The following is an 18,020-nucleotide window of genomic DNA, read 5'->3' as shown; positions in this document are numbered from 1 at the left end:
TGCTGCCCTCCCCCCAGCCATCGCAGCCCCTGAAGGGAAGCAGCTGGCAGAATCACAGATTCAGAGGCAAATGCAGTTTGTTATTGCTGATTCTGGTCCAGCAGCCCCAATGGTTGTGTACTTGGTGGGGAGAGACAGGGAGGGCTTTACCTGAGATGGCACTGAAGGGGGGGTGATCACACGGGCACCCACAGACATCCATCCTGTTCTGTTATCTGGGGGATGGATGCCCAGGAAGGCACATGCAGAAGAGAGCAATGAAAACCATCCCTTAGCTGCTGGGTGCGGGTGCCCCTCCCCTCTCCTCTCTAAGCTATCTCATCTCTTCTGGACTCCTCAGTCCTTCCCTGCAAATTCTGTCTCCCACTGTCTATCATGAGAAGTAAGACCTGCTTATTACCTCCTGATGTCTGTGTTCTTCTGCCCCTCTTTGAGCACATTTTATTTTATGCTTCTACTACGCAGAACATACATGATGCTCACTCTCTCTCTCTCTCCCTAATTCTTGTCTGACCATGCATGGCAAAAAGCCTACATCAACATCCTGCTTCCAACACTAGCTGCTTGCTGTGAGCTACATCGCAGTACAACTCCCTCTGAGTCGCCCAGACACCAGCTGGATTATAACTTCCTTCAGGAACTGCATAAAAACCTTCAGGTTTAAATGAGCTCAGCACTCCTGCAAAGCTCACCTCTTCACTAGCTAGCTCCATGTCCTTACAAACACGGTCTTTTCTCCTGCTTTTTTTATTAGCTCTTCCATGTTATAAAACATAATGAGAACTTTCAGACCAGATTCTGCACAGGCCTCTGATGCACTTCTCTCTTTTATGGCTCAAGTACAACAGCATCGCAGACATTAACATGCTTCTTAAAGATGAAATGTACATTTGAATGGCACCCAGCTGGAGTACATGCTGCATCTCTTGAAGAGCCAGCTGCAGCCTGCCCAGAAACCCCAGGAAGGGGGTGATGGGCACCCAGAGTCTGCCTGCAGCCCTCTGCACACCGGGGAAGGAGGCAGCAGAGTCAAGGTGGATGCTGCAGAGCAGGGGTGAGGCAGGGCCTTTTCACACCAGCCCCCTGAGGCCGTCATTGCCATCACACCCACCTCCGAAGCACCTGACTGTTGCTGACAATACACGAATTAGCAAAAGAGATGTAAGTGGGGATGCGTGGGACTTCCTTGTCAGCAGAGGCTTTTGGAAGGATGGAGATACCCCTCTCCGAGGCATGGGAAGAAGTGTTTTTGGGTCAGACCCTGTGTTTCGGGCTCCTTCCAAGTTTTCATCCTTTGGATCTCATTCTCTTGCAAACAGCATTCCCACCCTAGGCTCTGTATGTCTTGTTGGCCTTTTCTTTCCATTCCTCTTGATGTGCAAGGCCCTGATCTAGTGTCAAGAGTGGAGTCCTTCAGGCCCCCACCCCTCCCAGGTCTCTTCTTGGGTAGAAATTGCCATTTACAAGTATCTTCAGGGCCCAGCACTGTGGGACACCGGCCTTACAGGGCCTCTGACTTGCAATTATCATTATAGTCACTATTAACACGGAGAAAACCTTGCTGTCCCTGCCAGCTTATTCCAACAATGGGAGTGATGGTGTGCAGCCACCAGCCTGCCTTCCTCCTTGTTTCTGGTCTGGGATGAGCCAGTGGCTGGAATGTTCTCCTGTGGACCAGGGGTCTGTCTGCAGAGGGATGTGAAGAGCATGTCCTTTGGTCATGACCATGATGTGCCCTCCTACTTGGCTGCAGCTGAGGGGCAGGTGCCACCTTATGGCACTGAAATGAGAATGTCGTCCCCATCACAGCAGCCGGGAGACCCCCCTCCCCAGCACTGTGGCCTCCCAGAAGAAAGAGTGGTCATTCCCTGGCACCATATTTCTTCTCCTCCCTGTGTGCCCCTTTCATGGGCCAAGCCTGAGCACCAGGGGTGGATCTCCTGGCTGCAGGGCTGGGAGCAGAATCCATGGCCCTGCATCAGGGGTGGTGGCCCCAGCCCAGCAGCAGCATGCAATGTCTCTCCTGCATGTCTTTCACCTGGAAAATGTGCTCCTCCTGGTCCTTGCAGCCAGGCTGGTGCCCAATTCCCTGTTGTTAGATAGTTACACCTCACAGCCTCAGGGAGAACGGGGGTCTGCTGTTCTTCTGAAAGGGGAAAGAGCTTGCATAGGGCATCCAAGCAGGGGTCCTGCTGTGCAAGCAGCCCTTGCAGGCACTGGTGCCCTGTGCTCCACAGAAAAGCTCCATCCCAGGAGGGCCGGCGGCTGGGGACAGTGCTGACGTGCAGATGGCAGCTATACGTGGCCCCCTTTGGAGAGATAAGCGATCAGCGCTACCACCACCCCGATGTACACTCCTGTGCCAATGGTTATGGAGAGCGCGGCAAGGAAGAGAGCTCGGCGGGAAGCTGAACTGGCCAGGTGGAAATCTCCTTTGGAGACAGCCTTGCTGGTCTGGAAGGAGAAGAAATGCTCATTGCTCACAGTGCTACCAGGTGGCCTTTCAACCGTGTGCAGTCATTTCACTACTGAGTTAACCCCCGCTTCCCCAGCCATTGCATCCCATGAAGGCTGGTGACAGACAGCAAGATGTCCATCCACATTTCCCTCTGGATTTTGTCTCCATGGGAAACGTGGGCTTTGGCTGTTTGTTTGAAAGCCCCAGCCGTCCAGGTGCTCAATCAGAGCGGTCAGTGAGTAGCTGGACCCTCTTAAGACCAGACAAAGAGTCAATACATGGGGTGATGGGTGTGTGATACTGTCTAGATACCAATATACCTGACACAGACATATAGCAAGTGCTTCCTAGTCTCAGGGAGCTGACTCCAGAAAGCATGGCACATCAGTCTGTCTGTGCTGCAACTTGATTTTCCCTGCATGGGGTTTTCAGTTGAAGCCTGTTTGCCAGGGAAGGGTGATGGAGCCAGAAATGGAGACAGATGTGGGTGTTGCCTCTCTGGGCCAGCAACTTCCAGCTTCCCTGAGTGCCATGGGCATACTCAGAGTTACTCCTGGTATTACCTACTATGTGTGTTTGCCATGTGGAGATCAGGGCACTCAGTGTGCACAGGCACTGAGTAAAGAGATGGTCCTTGCCTCAGTGAGTGACAAAGTGGTAGTTACAGCAACTGGAACTGTAACTACCAACAAATAGCACCAAGTACATCATCACGTGGAGAGTGCACTGTGCTACCCTGCACCACATAAAAATGTAGAATCAGCCACTCCATTTAAAGCTTCCCCTGCCTCTCACCACCTCTGTGCCAGGTACTCAAGTTATATACTTTTCCATTTCTGTTTCTATCCTCTTGATTTAACTTCTTAATGCCTTCCCCCAACTGTTCTTGGTACAGCACCATCTATGAAAACACTGAGTAAATCCCCTGGCTCTGCATGAATTATTCTGGGTCAAGAGTAATGTAAGTGAGCCCAGGCTCTGGGATAAGCCCTCAAGAAGGCAGCAGTTTCTCTGAGCTGGTGCAGTCCAAAGGCCACCACCCTCTGCAGCCTCTGCCAGCCTGGTGTTGGCTCATATAGCTTAGCCAACACATGTCAGAAACAAGTGCAATAGAGGAGCTGTGCTGTGATATGGAGACCAGACTCCCTTTCATGTCCAGGCTCCAGAGCAGCCTGACTCCCAGGGCATGGGGCTGCCTTGTACTGGGTCATGGTGTATGATTTCTGCACTATTGCAGAATGGGGGGTCAGGTGCGAAAATGACATTTTCCTGAGCCTAGCTGGGGGGTGAGAACCTGGGTCCAAGGGAATCCCAAATAACACCCAAAAGACCCAAAGGAAAAGCCTGCCAGGGCTGCTGTGGCTTGCAGGGCCCTTGCTTCAGCACTCAATGCATGCAAGCAAGCAAAAGGATCTCTTACCCCTTGTGAGAAGTAGAAGGCAGCAATCCCCAAGGGCCAGAAGCAGCACAGCATGGAGAAGAGGGCCAAGCCCAGGTGGTCACGGGGTGGAAGCATCAGGAAATGGTCCTCGCTTTCACTGTCACTGGAGGAGTCGCTCTGCAAAACCAGACAGGTTCAGCGCGTGCCCATCTCCCCATGCTGCCCTGCAGGCTGTCTCAGCCCCTCTCCTGCTCTCTCCTGGCCCCATCATATATTCTCATCTGTTTCCCACCTGCAAACTCAAGGAGCAAGTTTCACAAATATTTGAGCCTGGTTTGGTGAGAAAACATGTAGCTCAGCAAATCCAGGAGCAGAGTGGATTTTCGGCTCCCTGCCAGAGCAAATGGGGGTCTGGGGTTTCCGTGGGAGACAAATAGATAGTCTTAAACTGAAATATCTTCAGCTTTGGCAGAGCTGGCTGTTTGTTAGGTTAAATAAAGTGCCTTATCCCCATTAGGGACTAGGAGATCAATACACCGCTAAGCTAATTTAGCAAGTGAGGGAACACGGTTGAATTGGAGCCTCCCTCACAGGGATGACGCGTCCCATCCCCTTAGTGAGTGCATTGCTCAGAGCAGCTGCGGTCAGCCCTCCTGTGCCCCACTGCTCCACCAGCCACAGACCAGCCTGGAAGTGATACGTCTCAGTGGGGAAGGCACACAGAAGTGCAGACACCCTTGCTGCCATCTGGAAAGGCCAAACCACTGGCACTGAAAACAGTGGAGCTGTGCTAGGTCATCAGGCATCAGCTCCAGCAGGCTCTGGGGACCTGCTCCCACCTCTCAAGGTCCTGGATGATGTTCCCAGCCTCTGCACTGCCACTCAAGCCATGATGGGGCACAGAGCATAGCATGAGGCTGCTTTGTCAGCTCTCATTCTTCCTTTGCAAGATTCAGCTGGTCTTTACATATACAGCTTTCTCTCAGCTGCTGCCATCAAGCATGTGAATTTTGCTGTTATGCAAGGGTTGTTATTTTCCCTCAGACTGAGTGCCACAGCAGCAGCAGGCTACCCTTGTCAAAAAGCTCCCATATCCCAAGGGTCCCTCAGAGATGGCCCCACCTCCCCTTTGCTCTCAGTGGGCATGCAGCCAGGCTGCCCTCAGGGAAGCTGACCTCCTTCTGACGTCTGGCGGTGAGAAGTGAGCAGAAATAATAAGGAGGAAGAAGAAATTTTGGGTGCACAGGGAGAGGTGTTGATGCAGGAGATAGTAGAGTCTAGGGGGAAAGCTCTGGGGAAAGAAGGGAGAATAAATGACCAAGAATTTGGGCCAGTGGCCAGCATTAGCAAAGGAGGACTTTGGTGCCATCCCAACTGGCAAAGCTCACCTCGTACTCCTGGAGCTCCTCTTCCTCCACCTCGTAGGACACGGTTTGTATGCGGATGTCACTCTCCACCCGGCAGGACCCTTGTGCCTCATGTGCGTCAGGAGCTTCGGGTGGAGCCTCTTTACTCTCTGTAAAGGTGGTCTCGCAGCTCTCCATCTTGCTGTCCTTGGCCTTAAGAGTGGTCTCATCCTTCACGAGGATGAAACTGGGGCCGTACAAGGCTTCAACGGCCAGCTGCAGGGAGCTGGCATCCAGCAGCTGATGAGTCCTGGCACCACCAGTGTTCTGGAAGATGTAGGAATACAGTTTCCCTTGGCAGCGATGGCTGGGGTAGTCCTGGCTGTGATGCTGGTGGTAAGAATAGCTGCTGTGCAGGTGCCCATTGGCCTTGGCCAACAGTGGGTTTTGGAGCTCCCGCACGCTCTCCATGCTGCCGGTAGTGGTGGGGGAGAAATCCTGTGGGAGCAAAGAAAGTGGGAGGGGGAGTTGTTATTTCAGCATGAAATGGGAAAGGGAGCAGAAAAGCCTCTTGCCCATGCAGAGCTGATGTCAAGACGAGACTAGCGGGAACAGAAAGATTTGGCAATGCTGGAAAAAACAAGAGCCCTCCCCACGTCTCCACAGCTTGAATGCTATCTCTTCAAACTGAGCATCTCTTCATCTCTCCCCAGCTGGTAGGAAGATAAGGAGGCAGCCCTGCAACAGGATGATCTGATTCAGGCTGGATTAAGATGAGAATTTTCTGTATCTATAATGCATCCTGAGACGGCCACGTGCAGCCTGACAGGAAAAGGACCTACTGCATCTTTTCTGCTGGTTCATAATGTGTGCTATGGCAAAGACTAACAGCACAGAAGCAGATAAGAGGCTGACAGACACTTTAGTGGCATCCCTGGCTTTCTAAAGCAGAGGGTCGCATGGTGAATTACAGCCCTTCAGGCATTGCACATGCACCTAATGGCTTTCAGGTACATGGGAGGCTTTCTAGGGCTTTTCCAAGGTAAGCTGGGGCCAGGGCAACAGCAGCAAGCCATCAAGGGAAGACAGAAGGCTGCTATGAGGACATGGAGGCAGTGTTCAGTCTGGGATGGGGATCACTGGATGCCCAGCCAGCCATGCAGAGGAACAGAGGAGTGCAAAGGTTAAAGGGGAGACCTCATGGGGTTTGGTCCGCATTGAAATCATGACAATTTAAGTAAATGACCTACCGCATCAGAGCCCTGCTTGAACTAGATCCATTCCTGGTACAGCTGCAGCTGTGCAGCCCTGGCTGTGGGCCACCAGCTTCAGAAAATGCCAAGTCCAAATGGGATCCTCAGCTACAAATGTCAACCCGGGTTTCTTCCTTCCTCTGGGAAACTCCACCCCTCTCCCTTCCTCCATTTCAGAGCACTGAAACCTTGTGCTGCCTTTTTCTCTTTTCTTTCTTTCCATGAAGATTTCTGAGATGATATATTCCAACTGCTTTTCTTCAGAGGAGTGTTTCCTATTTTGGCTTCCCAACACACCTTGGCACAAAGAAGATGCGTAGTGAAATATCAGCATTCCCCAGGAGAGAGAAACAATTACTTTGCACTCTTCAGTACCTGAGCCTCGTGTTTTACAGCTGCTCTCTGGCACATTCCCAGCTCTTAGACTGTGCCAACTTATTGCCTTGCAACCCCAAATGTTCCTGTCCTCCTTAGAGACCTCCGTCACTGCCTCTTCTGCAGGATGCTGTGTAGCAGAGACATGCTTTCCCCGGCTATAGGGCTCCCTGAGGTGCACTAGGCTTTCTGGTAGAAAGCACATCACTTTGGCTTTAAATCTGTCCTTGGAAAGAAAGCATAAAAAAAGGAGTTGGAGTTGAAGGTTCCAGAGAGTGAAAATTCAAGTGGTCCCGACCCCTTGGCCAGGCTCTGCCCTATCGCACAGGTTTGACTGGCATGCCCGAGTTTAAATGGTCCTGTTGATGAGCTTTATGCTCATGAAACAGCTGATGAGCTTTTTCTGGAAGCAGTTGCCACATTTTGAAAGGCTCCTCAGAAAGAGGGAGCCATTCAAAAGCACTCTGGCACTGCTGGAACTCTCCACTTCTTGGTGAGCGCTCTCCGCTTTTCCCTGCCCAGGATCATTCTCTGCTTCCTGCAGTCTCCCACCTCACTAATAAAGCCGGTAATGGCTCGTGCAGCAGATGGCCACGAAGTATTTTCAAAACATTGAAGGGAGATGCATTTTGCAGCACAGACGGTTTGATTTCCTGCACAGACCCGGGGAAGCTCGAAGCTTCATCCTGGTTTACAGGCAACAAAAGCACAAACCACTTCTGCGCTTACCTCAACGCCCAGATTAGGTTTCCAATAAAACACCTTGCTTTTTAACAAAGCAGTAGGGAGAGGCCAGTCGCTGAGGGTCATTTGAGAGCAGCAGCCCCAGCAGGAGCAGGAGTCCCACTCTAGCAAGAGAAAGCTGGCAGTTTTGGTAGGGCATCTATGCCTCATCTCAAGCAGTGTTTCTGGCAGCAAGCTCAGGGAGGGAGGGATGGGATCTTGCTGGAAGCCTCAGAGAAGCAGGAAGAGCCAGACCTCTCTGGTCCTCATACTGCCCTGGAGCTGTCCCTAGAGCAAGGCCAGGACCTCAGAGGCTGCTGCACTGCACAAAACGTCGAGAGGGCAGGGCTACAGCTAGAAGATTGTAGTCCATGTGAGTCCTGTACCTTCTGGCATCGTAAAAGATTCACCTGTAGTAAACTCTCTTTTCCTTGCTGCCTTCCACTCTTGGGAGCTGGGTGCCGTGCTCCCCATGGGAGTAGGATGGGCTGCAAATACAAGTGGAGAGTGCAGAAGGAGGTCTCACTGCACTTCTCAAATAGGCGAAGAGACCACCAAGTGCAGCCCTAGCACCCAGTCCGGGTGCTAGTATTTGTCAGCAGTGGGGAGGAGATGCTGAGGGCCAGCACAGCATCACAGCATGCCTACGGCAGCGTACTCAGCCCTGCTGGAAAGCAGCCAGGCTGAAACCTCCCTCTCTGATAACTGATGTGAAAAGTCCCAGTATTGGAGGGGTTAGAGATGCTTCCCACTCCTTAGTCACCAAGATCACTGCCTCACATAGAAACTGTGCCCATATGTGGAAGCATGTATGCATATATGTGCACTGAATAATCTGGGTTTGCAGGTGGAGATGAGGCCTATCAAACCTGTAGAGATGATATTAGAAAGGGAATAACAGGGAGGGCACCGACCAGCCCAACATGCACATGCGCAGGGAAGGACAGAGCCAAACCAGCCCTGCTGTTGTCCCCAGACCCTATTTAGATAATCTGGATCCTACAGTAAATGTAGCCACACAGGGACTTAATAAAGTAAGCCTGGTAATAAAGTAAGCTTGGTAATAACCAAGCTTGGGGGAAGAGAAATGAAGCTAGCAGATGAAAGCAGGGAAGCTGCAAAAGACAAAATTGGCAGAGTGGTCATTTTCTGTCCTCATTACCAGCACAACTGGATAGTATGAGTATGTCAGCCCCACGGGGCTAGTCTGGGCAGTGCTGGCAGGAGGTAACAGAGGCAGGATGCTGTTAGGTGCGCAGGGAGGATGCACACCTACATGTATACAAGCACAGAGTGAGGCCATGGGGAGGACACATCTGGGAGGAGGCAGATTCCAGTGCCCTGATTGAGCTGGGCTATTGCTGCAGACCTACCACCAAGACTAATATGCTGGCTCTGTAACGAACTGCCTCCCCTGCTGCACTGCTGCTCCCATAACCACCCAGTGGGGCAGGGCCCTCCACCTCCCCAGGACGGCTACAGCAGTCCCCAGCAGAGTGGGAAACACACAACTGTGCTGTGTGCTCTCAAGAAGCTTGCTGGATAAAAGGAGCCAAAATAAGGCATGAAAATAAAACACAGCAAATTTACCTTTATGCTAAAGGGATCTCACCTCCTCACCACATCCCCTGGGACAGTCCTCAGAGGGACCCTTAGCACGGATGCCAGCTATGATAAGCCCAGCTAATGATGAATTGAGTAGTTGTTTCAGGAATCAATCATCACTTAATTGCCCTGTCAAGCAAACACTCTGCCTCACTTCCCGGGCTCATTAGGAGTTTCTGACTGCATTGCACGTACCCAGACTTCCAAGTGAGAAGGTTAGCTCACCCTGTCTTTCCCCTTCAGGACAGCACCCAGGGAGGTGGGTGCCCTCAGGAAGCATTGCCCCACTGTGTTGCCATGCCCTGCCTGGTCTGAGGGCAGGAGAGTATGAATAGCTGTTCCTGACCTGTCTGATGGGAAGCAAGATCAAGGCTAGGTACAGCTGCCATAGCCCCAGGACAGAGGTAAGCAAGAAAGGGCAGGAATGTGGCTAGCACCCTTCCCAAAGCCCAGATTTTACTGGAAGCTCAAAGAAGGTGCTTTGGGACTTCCAGGAAGAGGTCCAAGTCCTGCCAGGGCACAGTAGCTCTGCCTCTGGGCATCCAAGTTTGCGATTCTGCCCAAGAGGAAACCAGCTCACAAGGGCTGCTAAGGAGCAAAGGCAGAGCACCCCAGCGAGGAATAGTCGGCATCTTGGAGAGGGAATATGGGGATGAAGGAAGGGCTGTGAGAGCTTGTGGAAAACACATCTGGCAAGTCCTTTCTCAGCCATAGAAGCCAGCACAGCCGACACATACTTGCTACGATCCAGCCCTGAGTCGTGCAGGGTGAAGCACAGCTCAAGGGATAAGGAAAAGCTTCCATCAGCCCTGCAGACTGATGTAGAAAGCTGTATGGCTGTAGAAAGCGGTCATGCTCCAGCCAACAGGCAAGCCCTCCTGCGGCTGCTCACCTCCACACCGCTGCTCCTGCCTCGGGTGCAGCACCGGCATGCAGAGTGGGAGGCTGTTCACGCTAGGGTGTAATGGACCCTTCACCAGCCCTGGGAAAGGCTGTTGTGGCAGGAGCATCAGGTGTGGCAGCCATCATGCTGGAATGGACGGGGGAGTGATGCAGCGGAGGCAGCTCTCAGCATGGAGCAGGATGGGAGGGCAGTGGCGCATGACAGCCCCATGGGGCTGGCTGAGGTGGTACCCAGAGAAGCAAAGGGACATGGTAGGGACAGCAGTGAGAAGGGAGATGGTGGGAAAGACGGCACAGGGCAGGGGAAGCAAAGTGACATGTGAGCCAGGCAGGGAACTGAGCCCTGGCCACTGGGATAGAGAAGAAAGGGACTGTGGAGCTGCTGGAGGGGGAAGAGTTGGTGAAGACCAGGAGGGAAGGAAGAAGGTGACACGGGGTGCATGGACAATGGACTAGAGGGATGATAATTGAGGCACTCGTAATGTAGAGCATCTAGTTCACAACTTAAATGCAGATGGTTTGATAGAGCTAGAAAGGAGTGAATAAAGCGCTGCTTCTGATCTCCTGACATGTAGAAAGTCAGTGCCTCGCCAATGGCCTCCTGGTTCCAACAGAGACTAAATTGCTTTGAGAAATGGGATGCGATGGGCTGCTTTTCAAGGTTCGCAAGTCAAATTGAGCAATTTCCAGGTGGAAATCGAGTCCTTATTCCCTCTGATAAAAATGTTTCTCCGCAGCACTGTTTCGACCCAGCCGTGCTCAAAGCTGAGGCATTCCTCCTAACGGTAAGGAACAGCAAATCCATCCCAAAGGCTAGCAGGAAAGAGCTGTGCTGCTTCTGGAGGAGCCATTCCAGGGGCTCAGCAGGGCTGCGGGCTCCCCGCCGCCCCGTCCCCAGCCCTGGTGCTAGCAAGCTAACACGCTGCCCGTGAGCATCAGCGGTGGAGCAACGTGAGCTCCATCGCCTCCGAACACTGGAAAGACGTGCTCGAAACGCACAGCTCCAACCAGGAGTGCCTGCACATGGGCTGCCTGCCGCCGTGGCACCAGGGGCTGGGGGGCTGGCACCATGCCCCGCTGCCACCGTGTTCCCCATCCCAGCCCTGGCACCCCCATCCCAGAACGCATCCGGCGGGGCTCGGCACTCGGAGCGGTGGCCGCTAGATGTCCCAGGCACTCCACGCACGGCCGCTGCCGCTCCGGTCGCCGCGCCTCGCCGCACCGACCGCGGTCCCGGCCAGCCCCGGCCTCCGCTCGCCGCCCAGGGCCGAGAGCCCGCAGCACCGTGGGGTCCCCGCACACAGCGCCTGGGGCAGCGCCCGTCTGAGCAGACCCTTGGCCACGGCTACACCGCATCACACCCCACGGCTGGCGTTCGCTTGGCTGGTGTGAGCACAGCGCCTGCCTGGAGTCGGAGCTCATAAGCAGGGATGCGGCCACGGGACGTACCCCGCTGGAATGTACTCCTCATGCAAGGGAGAGCGGGAAAGGCTTCACCGGGCTGTCAAGGAGGAAGCGTAACGAGCAATGGCAATAAAACACATGGTTGTGTGGGTGGCTAGGTGTATAATTAGCAGCTTTGGACTCTCTCAGCATCCTTTTTTTAGCTGGAGATGCAAGCAAGTAAATAAGGTGGCTGTCAGAGGTTCTGCAGGCTGTCCTGGGTGCGGGGGTCCTGGGAAGGTGGGAGCTGGGAGGAGAGTAGGTGACAAGAGAGGCTGCTCCTGGGGCTGCCCCGGTGCCGGAGGAGTGACCTGGACAGCAGTGTTATGACGGGTCCAAGACAGGATCAGACATGGACAACAGCCACGCTGGCGCAGTCCTCTCAGCCTCGGGGTTCTCCTGCTGGATTTGCATCCTAACAGCCCTCAGCCCTGCAGCGCTGTCAACAACAGAGTCCCGGTGAGGGGCTTTAAAGGGGCACATAATGCCAACCAAAACTAGTTGATAGCTGTCATTGGAGGCTCCTTCACAATCCTGTTTGGGAACCCGGCAGGGGTGCTAAGAGGCGGTGGAGGTCAGAGCGATGCCTCTCAGGTGGGAAGGCTGCAGGGGCTGTTACTTGATGTCTCCAGCCCTTTCGAGGCATCAGCCAGCAAGGACAGCCTGGGAAGCCTGTGGGCTCTGACTGCTCATCTCAGGCAAAAAATGCCAGCTCAGGGTGAGGGGAGAGTGAATTCCCTGCCTTCTGCAGCATCCACACCACTGGCCTGTTGAAACATGAGCTCAGGCTTGGTTCAGGCTTCAACCTCCTCCTCCTCAGCTCTGGACCACATTAAGGAAATGCCTAAGGCTGCTGTCTGGAGAGAAGAGCATTGTCACCCTACCCTCAATGTAGAAAACCTACTTAGAATGGCCATGGGCTCCAGGAAGCACAAATGCTTCCAACACAGATGCAGCCCTGTTCCTTGCCAAGACCAGGCTCCCTGCCTAGTGTACCTGAAGAGACACCAAGCATCCCACAGGAGATCTCATAGAGGTCTCACAAGATGTATTTATTACCAGGCTGTTCTCACTGCTGCTGGAAGATGCACAGAAGCTCGTGCCTGCGGATTGTAATTTTTGCTCATGGGTGATTTTCTTATGCTAATGGTTGCAGTCTTCAGTTTCACATCAGGTTTTATCTGTTGCTATTTATACCTATTATTGAACTGAACATGGTGGGTATCCTAGATGGCTCCACGCTCTTCTCCCAGCTTGCCCTGCTTCACTCATACCCTTTACTCCAGTCCCATCATCTCCACTTCAAGGCTCGTCTCCTGCCCATGAAGTCCCACAGACCATTGCCACTTCATGGCTGCTGCTGCCACGGGACCCTGCATCCCATCCTCCCCACTGCTCCTTCCCCACAGACCACTCTGGGCTGCCTGGTCTGGTGGCACATGGTGAGCATTACCCTCAGGGAGCAGCAATGCCCTGTGCTGGGACAGACCTGAGCTCCTCAGCCTTCCGCTCCGGCCAACACCAAGATGAGGCAGGGATGTAGCATTCAGTTGTCAGCAGGCGCTGGGGGGACAGTTGTCCTCCCTTTGCAGCTGCAGATTCCTGGTAGAGCTGCTTAGCCACAGCACTTAACTCCAACCTCACATCTCTCTGCAAATCCCCCTACTATCAATCGAAGCTGGCAATGTAAAGCGGCTCTTAAGGGCTGTTCATTTGTCTCTGTTTAAAACATATCCATACTCCAGTGATTCATAACCACCCTGAAGGCTAGTGCATGCCAGCACCCTCCTTTCCCCACCGTCCTGTTTATTTTATCCACCATCTGCCTGCCTTCAGCTCAGGGCTATATCCACTTTGATTGCTGTGGCCTGATTCTCCTGGGGATACACAAAGCATCTCTACAGTTCAGATGTTTAATTCATTTTCCAGTGATCTGCTCTGTCTTTAAAAATGAACTTATGCTGTGGAGATGACACCTTTCTAACTTACTTTTCTAGACCCTAAGTTTCCAAACACAGCCTGTAGTTATCAGCAGTAAGCTGATCTCCCGGATCAGCGAATAAGTGAATCTCTCTCTCCCCATTCTGGCCAACGTCTGCAGTCAAACTTCAACGTGTTAAATTATTATCCGGGTCAATAGGTGCAATCCAAAACAAATGCTGAACCTCTCTTTCATGTTTGCTGTTGCCACAGAAATGGAATCCTTGGGTGGACATGCACGCTCTGTGTTTAAGGACAGGCAGCTTACACTGGCCAGAGACATAGGAGAGATTTATTCCTCTTATGGAGGAAGAAGAAACTGGGGTCGTTTAGTCTGGAGAAGAGAAGGCTCAGGGGAGACCTTATTGCTCTCTACAACTGCCTGAAAGGATGATGGAGAAAGGAGGTGGCTGATCTCCCAAGTAATAAGTAATAAAAAAAGAGGTAAAGGCCTCAAATTGCATCAGGGGAGGTTTAGATTGGATATTAGGAATTTTCTTTTTCACCAAATGGACTTCCCAGGGAAGTGGTGGAATCACCATCCCTGAAAGTGTAGATGCCCTTAGTGACATGGTTTAGTGGTGGACTTGACAGTCCTGGGGTAACAGTTGGACTGGATGATCTTAAAGGTCTTTTCCAACCTAGTTGATTCTACGATTCTGTCTTCAGGACTATGGTAAGAAGAAAAGCAGCAGCTGCCCCCAGCCATCCCATGGTTCTTGTCCATCCCACAGTCCCAGGGGGCCAGAACCATGCAGAGGATGATGCTAAATGATCTTCCATATGGTATGGAAAGAGATACTACAAAATGATGCCACATTTTCTTTTCCACGGCCCTGTCAAGTCTTGACCATGCCCTGCTGAGGGGCCCTCTCAGCCGGTCCTGCCTGTGCTATGTAGACGCTTTCCCTCTCATCCTGGCCTGTTTCTTTTCCTTGACCATGTCACCACTGGACTTAGATCAGCCTTTCCTGAGAAAGAGCTCAGGCTGCTGCTTGCACCTGTCTGGAATCACAGTGTTGCAGGAGGTGGCCCTGCTCTGCGTGAGCAGTACTGGTGGCCCCACAAGGGCTGAGCAAAGACACCCTGCTCATGGGTCTTCCCTGCCAGCATGTCCCTCCATCTTGCTCCTTGGAGGCCCCAGGAGCTGGGAGGATGTGCGCAGAAACCTCTGCCCAGCTCAGGAGCAGCACCTGTGGGGCTGCTGCAAGGGGCATTGCATCTCCGAGCCATGCCCTGGCCAATTTTTCACACCAACAGCTGAGCTTCCAGAGAGAGATGGGAACAAATCCTGTGACCAGCTCTGGTTTTCAAAGGATACCCGAAGTGTTTGACTCGAAAAGGAAGCTGGTTCAAGTGATACACCTGAAAAATGCTGGGTCTCACTGGAGCCTTCTGTTCCAGGCTGAGCAAAGCCTTTGGGCTGGTTTGCTGCCTTTTTCACTTGACAAAGAAGTAGCAACAGAAAGACAATTTTGAGGAAATCTATAATGGATTTTTTTTTTTTTTTTTTTCCCTCTCTAATGCTGTGGTTTGGCCCTTAAGCCAGAAAAGTCAATCACTTGCCTGTCTGTAATTCTGCACATAGACAAATACTGGCTGGAGACCTTGCCTGAGATTACCCCCTGAAAGCAGCATCAGAGCAGCATCCTGCAACTGGTGCCTGGCGGTCCCAGGCTCAGGGAGAGGGATTTAGAAAGTAGGCAGAAAAGGGACAAAATCTTCTTGATTCAGAGACCATGCTTGCAGAGCAGCTGGAAACCAATTCCAAGCACAGATATTAAATGTGAGAGAGGGTGATGAAGGGTCAAGAGAGACTTGGGGAAGGGACATAGTCTATCAGTGCCTGGGGTCTAACGCAGATGGGGCAGCACTAGGGGCACTCGGGGGCAGGAAGGGCAGAGCTTCAGACTGCCTGTTAAGGTCAAAGATGCTCCTGAGAACATCCCATCACACACAGAGCAGCTGGGAAGGGGGCAGCCAAACCAGGAGGGCCTGAAGTGCCCAAGCCTGGGCCAGGGGCCATTCCCCACAGCCCACAGGCTGCTCTGCCACAGGCTACCAGGGCAGCCAGGGCTGGCCCCTTTGGGGCTTGCTCCAACAAGCTTGCAGGTGGCAGAGGGTGGATGTTAATGGGCAAGTTTTTGCCAAGCACTTGGTCACCCCTCTACAAGAGCTGGTGACATCTGCAGGCGGGGCTGAGGGCACGGAGGGGTTGGGTACCACACGAAAGCAGCGATCTGCTGTACAAATTCACCATGCAGGAGCTGCAGCAAATTACTCATTCTTTAATACTAGTGTTTATTACCTGCCTGTGATGGTGGCTCAGGGAGCTGAAGTGAAGTGGTTCAGCTCCCCAGATCTTTAGCTCTGCCAGCCATTTTCATGACACAAAAAACTTTTGCCAGAGAAATGCAGTCACTACATTTTGGCTTCGGTAATTCCTCCTCCTGACAGCCTACAAAGTAACCACCTATTATCCCCCAGAGACCAAGGCTTTTTTTGTCTTGTGTGTTGCAGGCAGGCTCAGACCCCGCTCCGCTGGTTATCCTTGGTACTTACACAGTGCTACTACCTTCCTCCTGGTAAAAAGGTTTCTACTGATGGCAGACCCTGAGGTCATGAAAAGGGTATGTTTTTCTCAGAAGCAAAGCAGGCAGCCCAGAGAAGAGGGTCTGGGGAGAGCACCATAGCTTTTGTGAAACCCACAGTGGCTTCAGAGAAGGAATTATAAACAGGCACTGGGCAGAGATGGAAAGTGTTTCCCTTCCAAACTCCTGAACGTGCAGCTCTTCCTGCAGGTACAAGCTGGGAGGGTGTCTCCAGAGCTATAGGAGATGGTGCTGTTCAGGGGAGTTTCATTGGCACAATTCACGCACTGGCATAGCCCTCTTGACCTAGGTCCCCACACCGGTCTCATGCTTGGGTGCATCCCATGGATGCACATTTGGGGTGGTTGGCAGTGGGCTGGCTGCTGCTGGCCTCTGAAGCTCCTCAGCAGAAGGAAAGCAACCCCAAACTTCAGTCAGTGGCTGAGCTGCCTCCCGGGAGGGAGCCGCGATGGTTGTGTGGGTCCAAGATGCCATTGCAGTTGCTCTGACATACCTGGCATCCAAAACTTTTGCTTAAATCCTTTCATTTCGCCCACCCCAGAGCCTCCGATCAGGTAATTCAATCCTGGTTTCTCCAGGTCGCAGCCTTTCATCCTTACAGCCCCCAACATATTTTCTGACCCCCCCCCCCGAGGCCAATCCGAGCTTGAAGCAGATCTGTCTTTCTCTGGGGACCTGATGCCCCCCCACGGGGTCTGCCTGGGGACCGGATCCCCCGGAAAGCCACCCGCCCTCCTCCGAGGGGGTGCCTCCATCCCGGAGCGGTGCGCGGGTCCTTACCTGCGTGTCGAGGAGGGGCTCACCCGCCAAGTTGGCGGCCCGGCGGCAGGAGCGCAGCAGCAGCGGCAGGCATGACGGCGGCGGCAGCGCCTGTGCTGCGGGGCCCGGGCGGGCGGGCGGCCCTGCGGCGGGGCCGGCCGTGGGCAGCGGGAGCGGCGAGGAGCGGCGCGGCGGAGCCCCGCCGGTGCCTGGGTGTGCGGCAGCGCACCAGGCAGCACACGGGATGTGTGCGGCAGCAGCGAAGCCCTCTAGCTGCAGCACAGCCGTACTCGGCGTTCGTGCCCAGAGACCCCGCGCTCGCTGGCTGGGTGCGGAATCACCAGCTCCCGAGGCTCGCTAGCCGGAGCGACCTGTGCGTTAGCACCGCTCCTCTTCTCCCGACGTGATTTCTTCTCCTGCTGGTTTAGATAACGGGGGTGAAACTCCTGCCTCCCTCTCCTGCTCGCTGCAGTTCCCAGGGCACAGCCCTTGCTACAACCCCAGCAAGGGAAAGACAGTGCCAGCAAGCAGAGTTTAAAGGAAAAGGCTAAATGAGATTTCCCGCTGCCGGTGCAGCGGGGACAGGCAGCCCGGCCGGGGGCTGCATCCCAGGGACAGGCAGCTCATTTGCTGGCTCAGTCGGGTATTTTTCTGCTAGGGTGGGATGTTGATTTGCCTCTTCACACCTGAGCATCACTCCAGTTGGAGGAGTTAATCCACATTTACACCAGCACAGTGGGAGTCAACACTGCAGCTCCCGCATCATTCCTGCGCGCCCCCCGCCCGTGCAGGTAATGCCCCAGGGAGCCTGTGCTGCTCCCCCAGGCTCCAGCAGCTCCCCGACCCCTGCACTGTCTTCCCGCTTGCTCTAACCTCCCTGAGTACTTCCCCAGAGGCTCACCCCAGCACCAGGACAACTGACAGCAGATACACTTGCAGCTGAAGCCTGGTCCAGTGGGGGGGGAAACCTGCTCAGCATGGTCAGAGAGCTGTCTGCCTTCCCCCATCCCCAGTGCTGCTGTGCCAAGAGGACACTGCACCAGGCAGACACAGATGTGCCCCACAGCCACCCATATCCACTGCCCTCAGCACCCTGAAGTCACTCCTCAGAGCCCACACCAGGGCCACCTCGGGAAAACGCTGAGGCTTCACAGCAAAACCTTCCTTTCTGTATGTCCAGGC

General features: G+C 53.6%; 1 protein-coding gene across 1 annotated transcript; it reads right to left on the bottom strand.

The window, feature by feature from the left end:
* Nucleotides 1-411: 411 nt before the first annotated feature.
* SYNDIG1L (synapse differentiation inducing 1 like) lies at nt 412-17,164 on the bottom strand. The gene is made up of 4 exons (XM_057428582.1): nt 16,860-17,164; nt 5,228-5,683; nt 3,879-4,016; nt 412-2,454 (listed from the first exon to the last, which is right to left on the bottom strand). The coding sequence occupies exons 2-4, from the start codon at nt 5,654-5,656 to the stop codon at nt 2,296-2,298; spliced, it is 726 nt and encodes a 241-aa protein (XP_057284565.1). The 5' UTR covers nt 5,657-5,683; nt 16,860-17,164; the 3' UTR covers nt 412-2,295.
* Between the last annotated feature and the right edge of the window lie 856 nt (nt 17,165-18,020).

The sequence above is a fragment of the Pezoporus wallicus genome, unplaced genomic scaffold, assembly GCF_028554395.1.
Source record: "Pezoporus wallicus isolate ANWC-B61680 ecotype Strahan unplaced genomic scaffold, APGP_CSIRO_Pwel_v1 contig_3486, whole genome shotgun sequence".
Classification (NCBI taxonomy): domain Eukaryota; kingdom Metazoa; phylum Chordata; class Aves; order Psittaciformes; family Psittacidae; genus Pezoporus; species Pezoporus wallicus.
The sequence above is the reverse complement of the archived record's forward strand: the minus strand, read 5'-3'. Positions and strand labels throughout refer to the sequence as shown.